General features: G+C 50.0%; 2 protein-coding genes across 3 annotated transcripts in view; one reads left to right on the forward strand and one right to left on the reverse strand.

The window, feature by feature from the left end:
- Positions 1–1,438: 1,438 nt before the first annotated feature.
- The window catches only part of LOC122393709 (HEAT repeat-containing protein 1-like), a 47,122-nt gene continuing 33,848 nt past the window's right edge, over positions 1,439–14,712 (reverse strand). Inside the window, exons 6-7 of the mRNA XM_043389954.1 lie at positions 14,224–14,388; positions 1,439–1,603 (exon numbers count right to left, since the gene is read on the reverse strand). Of these exons, the coding sequence (XP_043245889.1) occupies positions 1,439–1,603; positions 14,224–14,388 (330 nt within the window). The remainder of the gene's footprint in view (positions 1,604–14,223; positions 14,389–14,712) is intronic.
- Positions 4,747–9,224, forward strand: LOC122393707 (uncharacterized protein K02A2.6-like). 2 transcript variants are annotated; one of them, XM_043389952.1, is made up of 2 exons: positions 4,747–4,804; positions 5,357–9,217. In XM_043389952.1, exon 2 carries the CDS (start codon positions 5,473–5,475, stop codon positions 9,094–9,096), a length of 3,624 nt encoding a protein of 1,207 aa, XP_043245887.1. In that variant the 5' UTR covers positions 4,747–4,804; positions 5,357–5,472; the 3' UTR covers positions 9,097–9,217. The 2 variants fall into 2 exon arrangements, with proteins under 2 accessions (XP_043245887.1, XP_043245888.1); XM_043389953.1 differs by lacking the exon at positions 4,747–4,804 and having other exon boundaries at positions 4,811–8,375; positions 8,561–9,224.

The raw sequence follows: 14,712 nt of genomic DNA on the forward strand, positions 1-14,712 counted from the left end.
CTGGTTAAACGGACTCTACATCGAACACTTGCAAGCGCAAGTCTCTCCGATGAAGAGCTGCTAACGGCATTTTGTCGAGCAGAAGCAATGATCAACTCGAGGCCGTTGACGCCGCTGTCATCGGACCCGAAGGACAGAACTCGACCCCTCCGCTGACGGCACCGAGTCAACGCATCAAAAGAGACGGCGTCGGCTTCAGCAAGTGTCGCTGGCGTTCTGGAAGGGATGGGTGAAAGAATACCTCCCGCTGCTCCAACCAAGAACCAAGTGGACTGAGGTGCGACCTGACCTTCAGGAGGATGACATCGTGATCGTGCAGAGCCCCGCCGCACCGAGAGGAGAGTGGCCCCTGGGAAGAGTTACAAAAGCATTCAAAGGTGAAGATGGTCGAGTTCGAGTGGTAGAAGTCCTGACTAAAGGCAAGTTGGTGAAGAAACCTGTCGTGAAGCTAGTCAAGTTGGAAGTCAGCGAGCCAGACGAATAGTGATGACCTGAGAGGTCATTGTGATGACCTGAGAAGTCATGGTATTGGTGGTGACCCGAGAGGTCATGGTGATGACCTGAGAGGTCATGGTGGAGGGGAGTGTTACAGAGTGTTACAGTGCTACCGCTTGCACGAGTATTTTCATTTGTGTAAAAATAGAGGTCACGAGAATTTTGAGAGAATACAGTGGGAATTGGATCTTGAATTATGTAGTGTGTTTTTGAAAGTGTATTGAGAAAATATGATTAAGATATGAGACTTGATCCTTATGATAATATCTTGGAATGGATAATTAATTGAGCTTTTGAGATAAGGTCAAGATTAGAATAGCTTTCACGCTTTGAACATTGTTAACATTGATTTATTTGCGTAGAGTAAATAGCACACAACACACTGACTAAAACTGTTTAAACACAACGCGAGATCACGGAAACAACAGCTGACCTGTAATTGCTACGGAATCCATTTCGTAGTTCCTACGTTATTCTATTATTTTCCGTACTACGCTACCGAAACATCCCAATTACGCTACGAAACGGTACTGACAGCTACGGGTTACCGAAAACTTCAAAATAACGTAACGTAGGCCAACGCTGGTTGTAAAGGCCTGGCTACACTATGCGTTTTCTGCGTGCGTTTTTGCAGGTTTGCGTGTTTTGCGTAATATCGTTCTAGGAAAAAAATTATAAACAATATAATTTTTACTTTGGTTATATACAAAAGCTAATATAACTCTTATGTAACTAAAATTTAAGGTGAAAAACATCACAAAAACGTAATATCGTTCTTTTTTCTAGAACAATATCACGCAAAACACGCAAACACGCAAAAAACGCACGAAGAAAACGCATAGTGTAGCCAGGCCTTAACAGTACTCGGCACATTTGAAAAACCATAACAGAATAAACTGATCATTAAAAATGTGAAAATTGTTGGCGGCTGTTAAAAAAAGTGTTACGGCCGACGCAGAGCGCGGTGCACTGACCTGATGAGTAGCTGTTGTTCGCTGGTCGACTCGATCCGCGCAGAGGCGGCCACGGCCGTTGCCATGGCAGCCGCCGTCGAGTCGCCACCGGCTGCCTCCAACAGACAGGTGCGCAGCAGGCAGCTGACCAGCGGCTGCAGGAAAAACGGCGCCAATAAAACTGTCAACTTCTGACGTTGACAAAAACAATGTCATTATACACCAGTATAAAGCCTTTTGGGGCGACTTTTTGAATTGAAGGGATTTTGGAAATGAAGGGAACTAATTTCTTCAACACCACGAGGCCGCGGGGGTTGCAACCAAGATAGTGGTTTCTGGACCTCGCCGCAAACTTGGCTATCTCAACTCAAACCTAATGTAAAGGTGGGATAGTCCCTTTAATTTTCCCGCTTAGGTAACACTGGGTGAGAAGGCAGTGAGAGGTTTCTACGGCAGGGGGGAAAGGGGGAGATTGGCACAGTGCAGTGGAGAGTAAGTTATGCCAAAGGCAAGAAGCCGAAGGTCAGGGGTGAGACGTGAGTCACCCAAAGGGCGGATAAGGCGAGCCGTAGTGTCCCAAATAAGTCCTCATACTTATTTTGTAAGGGTACCTCAGTCGGTACTGGACAGCCGCTGGGGAGGGAAGAATGTACTCCAGGACACGTAAGGCCTTGAAAAGTAAATCCCATGGTTTAACCCTCGCCGGCCGAGGGGGGGGGGGGGGCGGGTGCCGCCCCCCCCATAGGGTTTTTTCGCGATAGCTCCGAACACGCTGACGATAGAGAGCTGAAACTTGGCATACCTGACCTTTGATCCAAGCCGCATCTTTTGACACCAACCGCATTTTTGGGTCAGGTCAGGTCACTGACCTATGACGTCATAAGTGAACCTCTGCACGGTCTTCAGATGTCGCAACTTTGCAACGCCCTCACTGCCAGAGGAGATGTCACAGGGAAATGAAACTTGCAGGATCTAGTATCCATTATGAGTCTCACAACTTGTATATCTCGGATTTTTCCTAAAGGTCATATGAGGTCAGGTCATTTTCGTGACCTCACCATTATAAGTCAATGGGGAAAAATGAAAACTGCTATTCTGGCGCCGGGAACGATCTCCAACTATCTCAAGCACACAGAAACGTGATTTGATGCACTCCTTGCAAGGTTAGATGCGTCACTTTTGCAATGTTGACCTTGCGTGACGTCATGTATGACGTCATCAAGGTCATATTAGTTTTTCGTCAATAACTCTTATCAAATTGAGCTAGCGAGTCGAGAAAGCCACCAATGGACTCAGGAAGACCTGCCGAATCGAATGATATGCGACATGACCTCTTTCGACCAACTTCGTGACCTGGGGGTGCTGACCTGACCTTGACCTGAGGTCAACACCCCAAGTTGACCTGACCCGGCCAAAAAGTATATCATTCGACGCGCCTGAGCGAGGCGAACACGATGCTGCCAAAATCGCGGCTCTGCGGCCATTTTTTGCGAAGTTATTCACCAAAAACTGAACCGTACCCTGGGGCACTTGACCTGACCTCAGAGGTCACCGGTTGACCTAGGACCTTAAAATCGGGTACCAATCTCTGCGTCTCGTAACGGCGCACACGCTCGTTTTTTCCGCGACGCGCTAGCTCCACCAGGGGCGAAACGGCGAGGGGGGGTCGTACCCGCCCCCCCCCCCTCGGCCGGCGCGTATGTAGAAAACCAATAGGTCCGGCGAGGGTTAAGGATAGTTCCAGGATATGAACTAGGGTCCCTGGGTCGTGAACGGGAATGTTACACGCAGACCGGAGAGGGCATAGGTAATCTCTCCCGGTAGAGAGATAAGTCGGATATAAATCGTGTATGTGTGTACCATAAGTCTATCGGACGTGTAGTGAATCCCATAAAATGGCAGGGTGGATATTTGTGCAATTATTCTGGACGGTCCTGCGATAAGTATCTTTGTCGCCGGTTAGCGGAGCATGCATATGGATTTCGGAAAGAGACATTTATCTCGCCGGGGAGATCGCTATTAGTCAGGCACCTAACATCATCGGAGGGAATGTGGGGGGCTACCAATTAAATTTGGGTGAATACATGAAATGCAAATGTAATGCGAGCAAGGGTGTGAGAATGATGAAGCATGAATCTTAGAATAAGGCCGATAGGAATTTGGTAGAATTCGGTTACGGCAGTCGAACAAATGAATCTCGAGGGCAACTTAAAACTAGCAACGCTAATACGAATTAAGTGGGCAATTTGCTAATGGGGAGGCCAGTGATATAGGAATGGGTGACTGGACGAATGATCACATTCAATTTATCAATGTAATTACCACCCATATGTTTGGCAGTGGCCATCGGAACTTCGAAATGCCCTGTCCTTCACCTACCCAACTGTGCCGCAAATCCAGCTGATCGGATCCCTTCATCCTTAATCCGAGCAGTGAAGAAGCATCTCGTATATCATGGTCTATACAATGAACAGAATCATCAAGCCTCCAATTTAAAAGCATCTTCCATCAGATGTATTTGTACGCAAGGTGGATCTATTTAGAGGTGGCAAAATGTGGACCCGGGGACCCGGTCTATGGAACCGGTCTGGACCCGGATGGGTCCAGACCGGGTCCCCCAAAATATTTGGCCGGGTCCAACCGGGTCCTATCATTTCCCTGTGCTTTATGGTAAATATTGAATTAATATCTTTTATGCTTTGGCAAACATAGTCATAGTCGATGCAGTTTCCAGTTCATAAGTCCCAATTCCACTTTTGAATTTTAATATTCCTGCAGATTAGGCTACTTATTCTATAGCATACTGGTCAGTCCTGCTTCAATTTCTTATCTTGTCACCTACAACAGAATTAACATGTTCTAAGTGCTAGCAATCCAGAAAACATTTCACCAAATGTTTGTACGGATCACTTCCATTCAGTTTGCTGTACAAAACCTAAGCAATATTTTGAGCTGTAGAAATCAAATACCAATAACATATGTAGGTAAGTAGGGAAGACTGAAATCCATTTATAAATGGACACAAATCCAATTGAAGCAAGGCTGACCAGTGGCATTCTCACCTGTCTTTTCAGACATTGACATACCAAAGTCACTATGCCCACTGGAAATCAGAGTTCATGTTTGATATTCTGTAGTAACTTGGCAGTGAACTAAACGGCAGTGATTTAACGACCATGAATTCAGTTGACCTTGGCCGAGATGTTGTCGGAGCTTCAGTTTTGTAAAATACACACTTGTTTGATCGGGCTGGCACTGTGATGACCTTGGTGAGGACTTGACGAGCGGACTGCTGATTCGGGAGATTCGGAAGACGACATTACAATTGGCGACGAGGTAGTCGGACCAGACGTGAGGTATGGAGGGAATTCGTCCGCCCGCGGCATTCTTACCTCTTCCAGGCCCGCCGGTGGTGCCGTGGAATAACTGGTTTCCGGACTTCGAAGTTTATGCCATGGCCATAGGTTGGTCAGCATGGAGTCAGGAGAGGCAGCAGGCCTTGCTCCTGCACTGCCTTGGGCAGGAAGGGCGGAGACTGTTTAGAGCTGAGTGCCCAGGAGGTATTGTGAAAACAGAGCCCTCTGACACCACTTTGGTTGAGGATACAGTAGCTGTCTTATGTCGTCTGTTTGTCAGTAAGACTGATATTATCTCAGAGAGGATAAAATTCAGGAAGTGCAGACAGCAGGCTTCTTCTGTTCGTACCTACCTAGCCAATCTGAGGGAAGGTAGTCAGAAGTGTGCATTTGGTAACTTAGAAGATGAAATGATAAGAGATCAGTTTTTGGAAGGATGTTCCTCTCAAAGGCTTAAGGAAAGACTGTGTCAGGAAGAAAACCTAACCCTGCAGCGTCTTGAAGTCATCGCTCTCGCTGCTGATCAGGCTGCTGACCGTCAACAAACTCTAGCTGGCAGGTCTCCGGAGCTGGGGGCAGAGGTCCTCAAGGAGGTGGCAGCGACTGAGAGGAGAGGCGGCTTCTCCACCCGGCGAGACTCAGAAGGCAAGAAACGACAGCAAGGTGAGATGACCTGTTTTGCATGTGGCCGTAAAGGACATAAAGCCAAGAGTAAGGAGTGTCCAGCCAGGGTCAGGAAGTGTAACAAGTGTCATGAGAAAGGGCATTATGCAGTCATGTGCAAGCGTCAGGAGTCTTCGCATGCCTGTGTGGTAGAAGTGTCGACTGTGCACCATGTGCCCTCTCAAGTGCCTCGTCCCATGATGTCTGTTGGCATTGATGGAATTCAGGTCCAGATGTTGGTGGATACAGGATCGGGAGTGAGTCTGATACCCAGCAGCTTGTATCAGGAGCAGTTTGCGCACGTCCCTCTACAGATGTCTTCCATCAGGCTTCAGGGATATGGAGGACACCTTCTGCCTGTTCGTGGTATGATGACGGCCACAGTGTCCTCTGACAGGGGATGTTCGACTGAGGGTACCTTGTTCGTGGTGGAGTCCCACAGTGTACCCCTGCTTGGCCGTGACCTACAGCAGCTGCTTAGTGTTACAGTCAAAGATGGCAATGTCGTCTGTGCGGTAGAGGGGGAGGATGCAGAGGTTCTGCCCGCCATACACGGCTTTGTCCACAGAGTCAAGGTGAAGGAGGGGGCCACTCCGGTCCGTCAGAAGCTGCGACCCCTGCCGCTGTCGGTCAGGGGTGAAGTGAAGGAGCACCTGGAGAAGCTGGAGAAGCAGGACGTCATAGAGAGGGTGGACTCCTCTCCATGGGTGTCACCTGTGGTGGTCACCCGGCGACGGACTGGTGGTATCCGTCTCTGCTTAGACTTGAAGGAGGTGAACAAGAGCATCATCTCAAGTAAGCACCCCTTGCCTGACATGCAAGAGATGTTAGATAAGCTCAGAGGAGCCAGAGTATTTTCTTCACTAGACATGAAGTCAGCATTCAATCAGTTGATGCTTCACCAAGAGTCCCGTGACTTGACCGCTTTCATGACGCACGAGGGTCTGTGGCGCTACAAACGGTGCTGTTTTGGACTGTCGTCCATTCCAGCGGCATTCCAGAAGGTCATGGAAGCCGTCCTGACGGGTCTGCCAGGGGTGATGGTGTACATGGATGACATCATTGTGTTTGGCAGGGATGCACCAGAGCATGATGTCCGGCTGCAGCAGGTCCTCGCGCGACTGAACGCTCATCGTATCACCCTGAACGAGAAGAAGTGCTTGTTTGGTGTCCCCACACTTGACTTCCTCGGGTTGACAGTGAGCGCAGCTGGCATCTCGGTCAGTGTTGAGAGGACGAGAGGGATGACGGAGTTGACGTCACCGCGGACCAAGGCTGACCTCCAGTCAGCTCTGGGCCTTTTTGGCTTCTATGCCAGGTTCGTGCAGGGCTACTCGTCGCTGGTGGAGCCTCTGCGCGCGGAACTTCGTTCGAGTGCAAGTCACGAGTTCGAGTGGTCTGAGGAACTGGAGCTGGTCTTCAGGAGGGTGATCGCTCTGATCACGTCCAGTTCTGCGCTTGCCATGTTTGACCCCACCTTACCGACAGTGGTGACCACGGACGCGTCTGATGTTGGTCTCGGTGGGGTGCTGAGCCAGATCCACCCGGAAGGAGAGCGGGTCGTGGCGTTCGCATCCGCTACCCTCTCCTCAGCACAGCGGAAGTATTGTGCGACTGAGAAGGAGGCACTGGCTGCTCTATGGGCTATTGAACACTGGCATCGGTACCTGTTTGGCATTCACTTTACCCTCAGGACGGACCATCAGGCGCTGCTACGACTTCTCACGTCCAGAGGAGTCGGACGGGCAGGAATGAGGATCAGTCGCTGGGCCAGTCGCCTCCTCGTCTACGACTTCGAGATCCGTCACGTGCCAGGCAAGTGTAACGTGGCTGACGGTCTCTCGCGTCTGCCGGCAGTGGGCGCGGAAGCGGCTCCAGACGACGAGGAGCAGCTGGTGGCGGAGATAGCTGAACGGGTGGAGCGTCTCTCGGCAGTGAGCAGAGGCGAGCTCCGCGAGTCAGTTCAGACCGATCCTGTTCTCAGGAAGCTGAAGAGTCAGCTGGACGAAGGGTGGCCGGCAAGGATTGCCAGCTGTCCTGACGACCTGAGACCGTTCTTCCGCTGCAGGCTGGAGCTGTCAGCGGCTGACGGTCTCATCTTCAAGGGCGACCGGATCGTGGTTCCGGAGGAGCTGAGAAGGCGTCTTCTGGATCTTGCTCATGAGGGGCATCAAGGCACGGTAAGAACTAAGCAGCGCTTGAGGGAGCTGTTTTGGTGGCCCGGGATGGACGCCAACGTTGAGTGTCTTGTGCGTCAATGTGCTGCTTGCGCTACCGCTGACAAGACTGTCAAGGTGAATGTGCCCCCACTGAACCCGGTGCCCCTGCCCCAGACGCCCTGGAGTAAAGTGGGCATAGACTTCATTGGACCGATGGAGGGAGGTGGGGTGCAGAGACGTTTTGCTATTGTCATGGTCGATTACTACTCAAAGTGGCCAGAGGTAGCATTTTGTGCGCACCCCAACTCGGAGTCAGTGATAGAGTTCATGGAGGCGGTTGCGAGTCGAGAAGGATACCCAGAAGAGCTAGTTTGTGACAACGGTACTGCATTCACCTCTGCTGTCTTCACAGGCTACCTGAAAGAAGTGGGTGTGAGACAAATCAGAGTGACTCCCTATCATCCAAGGGGGGCGGGAGCAGTTGAGCGGTTCAATAAGAACGTCAAAAATGTCCTGCAGACTGCGACGGCCGATGGTATGGATTGGAAGCGGGCCATCCGTGAGTTCCTATTGTCATATAGGTCCACACCCCATTCCACTACGGGCAGGTCACCGGCGGAGCTGCTGCGAGGGAGGCAACTGCGCACCAAGCTGCACGCGGCGGCTGAGCGTCGTCCGGTGGACGACTCGACGACGAGGGCGCGGGTGGCGACGCAGCAGGAAAAGCAGAAAAAGTACTTCGACCTGAGGTATTGTGCCCGGCCGAGGGACTATGAAGTGGGAGAATGGGTGAGGTTTAGGCTGGTGCCCCGCCCCAGGAAAGGTCGGCAGGCCTTCTCGTCTCCGAGAATGGTGATGGAAAGGAGGGGACGTGTCTCATACAAACTCAGCTGTGGGACATTGGTGCACGCTGAACGACTAACCCGCTCCACAGATCCTTCGAGCGGATCGCCGCCAGCGAGACGGAGTGAAGTCGGCGGTTGTCCGTCTCCGGCAGGCGGCGGCGGAGGACCGCCGTCTCCGGCGCGCGGCGACGGAGGACCGCCGCCGTCTCCGGCGCGCGGCGGTGGCGGAGGGCGGCCGTCCCCGAAGAGCGCCGGCGAGGGAGAGCCCCCAACGAGCGACGACGGTGGACCGCTGTCCAGGGGCCGCGCATCGTCTCCGGCGCGCGGCGACGGAGGACCGCCGCCGTCTCCGGCGGGACCGCCGTCCCCGGCGCGCGGTGAGGGGTCGTCGTCCCCGATACGTGGCGACAGTGCGCGCGGTGAGGGGTCGTCGTCCCCGATACGTGGCGACAGTGTGCGCGGTGAGGGGTCGTCGTCCCCGATACGTGGCAACGGTGCGCGCGGTGAGGGGTCGTCGTCCCCGATACGTGGCAACGGTGGGGGACCGTTGTCCCTGGCGCGTGACGGTGGGGAACGGCGAACGCGGTGTGGGAGACGCATCAAGACACCAGCGCGTTTCCGTTAATGGAGGGGGGAAAATGTAGTAACTTGGCAGTGAACTAAACGGCAGTGATTTAACGACCATGAATTCAGTTGACCTTGGCCGAGATGTTGTCGGAGCTTCAGTTTTGTAAAATACACACTTGTTTGATCGGGCTGGCACTGTGATGACCTTGGTGAGGACTTGACGAGCGGACTGCTGATTCGGGAGATTCGGAAGACGACATTACATATTCAAATGCATTTCATAACTCAAACAGCTTTGAAATTATTTCTATCACGGCCAGAAGACAACTCATAAAACCAACATGCCCTTTCATCAGGGACGTCGACACCGGTCCGACTTTTCCGACTAGTCGGACCACTTTTTCGACTAGGCGGTGCCCTGCTGTGGCTCGCGGGGGCCCTGCTGTGGCCGCGGGGGCCCCTGTTGGGGCTCTCGGGGGCCCAGCTGCGGCCACGGGGGCCCCTGCCTAACCTAACCTAACCTAACACCTGGGGGCCCCCACCGGTGGGGGCCCCCCGAGAAAAAGTCGGACCAGTTTTCCTTACGCGTCGACGCCCCTGCCTTTCATAAATCCATAAAGCTAAAAATGAACCCAATGCGTTCTCCAGAAACCGTAGTATTGATCAGATTTTTAGCCAACTGGCGCCGCATGGTGGCGCTAGCAGAGCGTATTATACATATAGCGCTCTACTAGCGCCATCATACGGCAGCAGCTGGCAAAAAACTGAGTCAATACCAATGCCCTTCTCCAAGGCCAATGATTCCGTGTTGATGTGAAAATGGCGCATTTGAGCGTCATATATGCTATACCTTACGCACGCTAATCTACTGCAAAAAGGTTACAATTTTGGAACAGGTTTGGGAAGAAATCAGGTAAGTCTCAGAACCCTTGGTATTTATTCTATGTCTAGGTACTAACAACAAAATTTAGTTTGTTTTCTACGTTAATAAATTGGCACTTAAGTCATGATCGGGGCATTCCACGTCAAGTGGGACAAAAAATGACCATTTTGAACCTCACCTCCTCCGATTTTTGCGAAACTTGGTGAAACTACTTATCTATAAGTGAAAAGAAAGGAGACATTTTTTTGTCAAGATATGACGTCACGTTTCCGAGATACACGTCATCAAACATTGACTTAGGCAAGGCACATTATCATCTTTAAAGCGTAATAACCATTGAAGTTTTAGACATATCACCACGAGACAAAGTGTGAAATGGGGGGAATAGATCAGGCTTCAATTTGAGGATAACAATATTGACGTCATTAACTACTTAGTGAACTTAATTAAAGTTCAAAAAATAAATTTTGATTTTCTGAAAATTGGGTACCCTTCGATTTTGCTGATTTTTACATATTTTATTCTCCTATACATTAGCTACATCATATAAAAAATCCAGAATGGGCCGACGTCTACGTAACTGTCTTTTGGACTTCGTAATGTCTGGCACTCGCGTGTTTCGTTTTAGCAACCAAGGAGAGGCGCTTCCAGAAGATGCTTCTTTCTACCCAAAACCAAAGCAAACCTAACGTGACCTGACGTGACCTGACCTAATCTAACACGCGTAAATATATACAGCCCTCACGGCAGTTGCCGACTGGCCAAATGCTACTTAGATACGAACATTAGCCCTCACGACATTTGGCGGCTGGCCAGATGCTACTTAAAAAACGAATGCGTGTTAAAACACTAGAGGCTGACCGGCTGCGAGGCAGCGACCTTTAGATTACGAGGTGGGTACACTCGGCACACTAACTACTGTCTACTAAGCCATGAAGATAGGTGGTCATCGCGGAGATGTAAGCCAGTTTTTTATGATGCCATTAGGCATTCTCCGGGCAGCGCCTCTCTTTGGTTGCAAAAAGGAAATACGCCTGACTCTCCCAGCGTTAGGGGAGAAAGGCCCGGTTTAGCCAAAAAGGTATTTAAAAAAAACGGAATTCGATTTGTAAGTGGGGCGGTGGGGAACTTTATCGTGTGCCAATTTCATGGCCCTAGGTCAATATCTTCAAGATCAAATGAGCTTAAACGTGATCAAATTTGCTATACTGACTATTTTGCGTTTATACGCCCATAGCTCTAAGAGTTACTGGCCGATTTTCCTATTTCTTCCTTTATACGACATTTGTAGTGTTATTAGAATCTCTAGTTAATCTAACTGTAAATTTGGTAGTTAGTGCCCTGATAAGAGTAAGATGTCGCCGGCAGAGGCGGGGATCGGCCGACGCGGGAAACGTTTCAGTCAAAGATTGTGTTTGCACCCTAATAATTCAATTTTTACCAGTTGATTTTCATATTCATTTGACCATTAGATTGCGTGTACATTTTTAAGCCTTCACACAAAATTTGACACGAATCGATCATAATCAGCGGTAAGAAGCGCAGTGCAAAGACGGAACAGTCCCGCGCCGGCACAGTCTACCATTCAGGCGGCAACGGCCGGCGCCGGCCGCCGCGCCGCTTCAGCAATATGTTTGACTTTACACCGCTATTACTAGAAGAGTTGTGGACCGATTTACCTATTGCTTGCACGGGAGGATTTGCAATTCAATTCTTGACAGATACTGAAAGTTTGACGTTAATATAATAATTATGGCGTGAGACATTGGCGAAAAACAGGTGGGGTTGGCGAAATCCGCCCCTTCCATCGGCCGTGCTACGTTGCACTACTTGTTGCTATATCATCCAAAGTTATCGTTGGCCCACTCTAATTTTCTCAGCACGTGTGCGTTACGTGTAGTGGAAGACAATATCTAAATTTGAGCAAAATCGAAGGGTACCCATTTTTCACAAATTAGATTTTAAGAAATTAAATCAAAATAAAATAAATTCAAAATCACCAAAAAATGTAAAAGTTGCCAAATTTAACTAGCATAACTCCTTATGTACACGTTTCAGTTTGTTTGAAATCAATAGCTTCAAAAATGTTGAAGCTATAGATCTTTGAAGATTGCAATACACGTCCAATTCTGCTAAAAAAGCAGAAGTTTAGCGGCTTGTATCTCTGTAGCCCGAGGGCATATGACAAAATCCTTTCACCCTCAGAGGTTTCACCCAATAGGCAATAAGTATACCAAGTTTGAACAAAATTGCAGAGGTGACCGATTTTGGCTGTCCCGGTTGACATGGAATGCCCCGATCGCAACCTTGCAGTGCTTAAAAGTTTATTGCCATTTGCCATTACGATTTTGCAGTACTTTAACCCTAACAAAATTTTGCAGTGATTTAACGCCTGTTTTGTCCCTGAATTGCTATCGTGTCGACATTTCTGGCGGACCTCACAAAGTTTTGATGTTTCTATTTTGATTTTGAATGTTTTCTCGTTTGGGGCCTTGGATAGTTGATAATATTTGTAAGGACTAATGAAATAATTCTAAAAACGAATATCTTTTACCAAGAATATCAGAAAAGGTATGTATCAGTATGTTATCTTGTTCCATGTTGATGTTAGGTTCTGACTCTGGTGAAGGTACTGCTCCATGGATCCCCAGTTCACATCATTTTTAGCAGCTGTAGTAAAAGTGGCTTAGGTTAGCATGAAATTCATTGGTCTACTTACTTCTTATATTCTTAAATATGACCTGAATCTGGTTCTAAAATACAAACTGTGAAGCGAAGTGAAATGACCATGGCATGAGTTTTTTACTTTGCAACACAAGCATGCCCAATTTGAAAGAAACTATTTTCTTCTTGCTATACCTACAACTGTACACAATTTTCATAATGAATTTCGGGAACGGGTCCATCTGGTTCCAACGCTGATTTAGACCGGGTCTGACCGGTTCCAGAAATGTGCCAGTCAGACCGGGTCCGGGTCCGGGTCCCAAAATTTTCCAGTTTTGCCACCTCTAATCTATATCTACATCTCTCTCTCAGGTGGATCTCATCACCATCTGGATCCCGCTCTATAGCTATTTCAGGATCTCTTCAACGACTCTCAAGTTCCCCATCACCAGCTCTACTATCGAGTCATTACAGCAGCAAATAGTTCTCTGTTCTTCTACAACTAGCTGAACGACAACGGACCACGCTGCATGATGAACCGCAAGATGCAGCTCTTTAACCCTTCTTTTCGTTAATCCCCTCGCTACACTTTTCAAGCTGATGTGGCGGTCAGGAAAGTGCCCCTCCAGCCATTCCAGCGACCCTTTGGCGGTGTGAGGTGGCGCCCCGTCCTGTTGAAACCATTTTTCATGGCGACGGAGGAGCACTTTCCTGACCGCTACATCAGCTTGAAAAGCGCGGTGGAATGGGCTCCCCACTCGCCCGACCTCAGTCCTCTAGATTTCTTCTTGTGGGGCTTTGTCAAGGACTGTGCGTACGCCGGCAATCCAGGGTCGACCCAGGAGCTGAAAGACGCCATCACGACGAGATCCGTCGCCTTCCTTCCCACATGGTAGTCAACTGTCAAGACGATCACCCACCTCCAGTCTGCCGGCGGTGGCCCGACGTAAAGGGGCTCATATAGAGCAGTTGCTCTAGACGGCACACGCTGCTCAGCAAAGTGCCGAGCACAGCTGAGAGGTATAGCAAATGTTTTGCCATTGATTTGGCTCACAAACGAGGGCATTTGATTGTGAGTGTGATGTGTTTAAGATAAAATTATGGAGAAAAGTCTGGTTACACTTTTGACGTGGACACCCTCAGACATGTGCATGGATCCGAGAAAATGGATCTGAGATCTGATCCCACGGATCCTGATCTCGGATCCGACGGGATCATAGATCCAGCACTGTAATTTATCGAGAGATCCGTAGGGATCACAGATCCGAGCCTCATTTTTTTGCTTGAGATCCAGTGAGATCATAGATCCTTACTTATTTTTTCCAACACATATATCCCAAAAAAAGCACTTGTTTTAACTCACAAACGTTCTGTTTTAGTGATTTTATGTGATCGCACGTCATAATCCATAACTTTGTGCCACTTATTGGCATAGAAACCCTTTAAAACATGGTTTCCAATGTGGTGCATTAATTGGTGGCAGCCGGCTGTGGGACGGAGCTGGTGCAGCCGGCTGTGGGACGGAGCTGGTGGCAGCCGGCTGTGGGACGGAGCTGGTGGCAGCCGGCTGTGGGACGGAGCTGGTGGGAGCCGGCTGCCGGAGGGAGCTGGTGCCGGGACTGCCGCAGCGGGACTCACCAGCAGCGAGACGCCACCTGGCAGCCGGTCGAGTGCGCCCGTCAGTGGCGCTGGGCTGGCGGTCAGCAGTTGCAGCGCACCCGCCGGCAGGCGCGCAACCGCCTGCGTGTGCACCACCACGGCCAGCGCAGCCACGGCCTCGGCCGCCAGCGGCCCGTCAACGCCCTGCCGACACGGCGCCGCCTCAGTCAGACACGGCGCTCAACACGCCTGATCAGCAGCAAACACATGACAAGTATGAAAACAAGCCCCTGTACATATGTTTAGGCAAGTCACTCTGTAAAGCGCCCAGTGCTACGACGGAGTAATTGCTCATCACCAGATCGGGAGCGCAGTAGATATTTGCCTGTATAAAATCAAAACGTCTGTACGTATGCAGGGGGCGTCGAAGTCTAGTAGGAAAATCTGGCAATCCCCGGCGTGACGTAACGTCGGGGATGACCGACGGCACCTTGCACTGAAAGATACGGCAGAACGGCTATTTTTGAA

Source organism: Amphibalanus amphitrite, unplaced genomic scaffold, assembly GCF_019059575.1.
Source record: "Amphibalanus amphitrite isolate SeventyFive unplaced genomic scaffold, NRLGWU_Aamphi_draft 000549F_arrow, whole genome shotgun sequence".
Lineage (NCBI taxonomy): Eukaryota > Metazoa > Arthropoda > Thecostraca > Balanomorpha > Balanidae > Amphibalanus > Amphibalanus amphitrite.

Bases quoted from the DNA above. Each gene is read 5' to 3' on its own strand.
- LOC122393707 (XM_043389952.1), top strand. From the start codon at position 5,473: ATGACCTGTTTTGCATGTGGCCGTAAAGGACATAAAGCCAAGAGTAAG.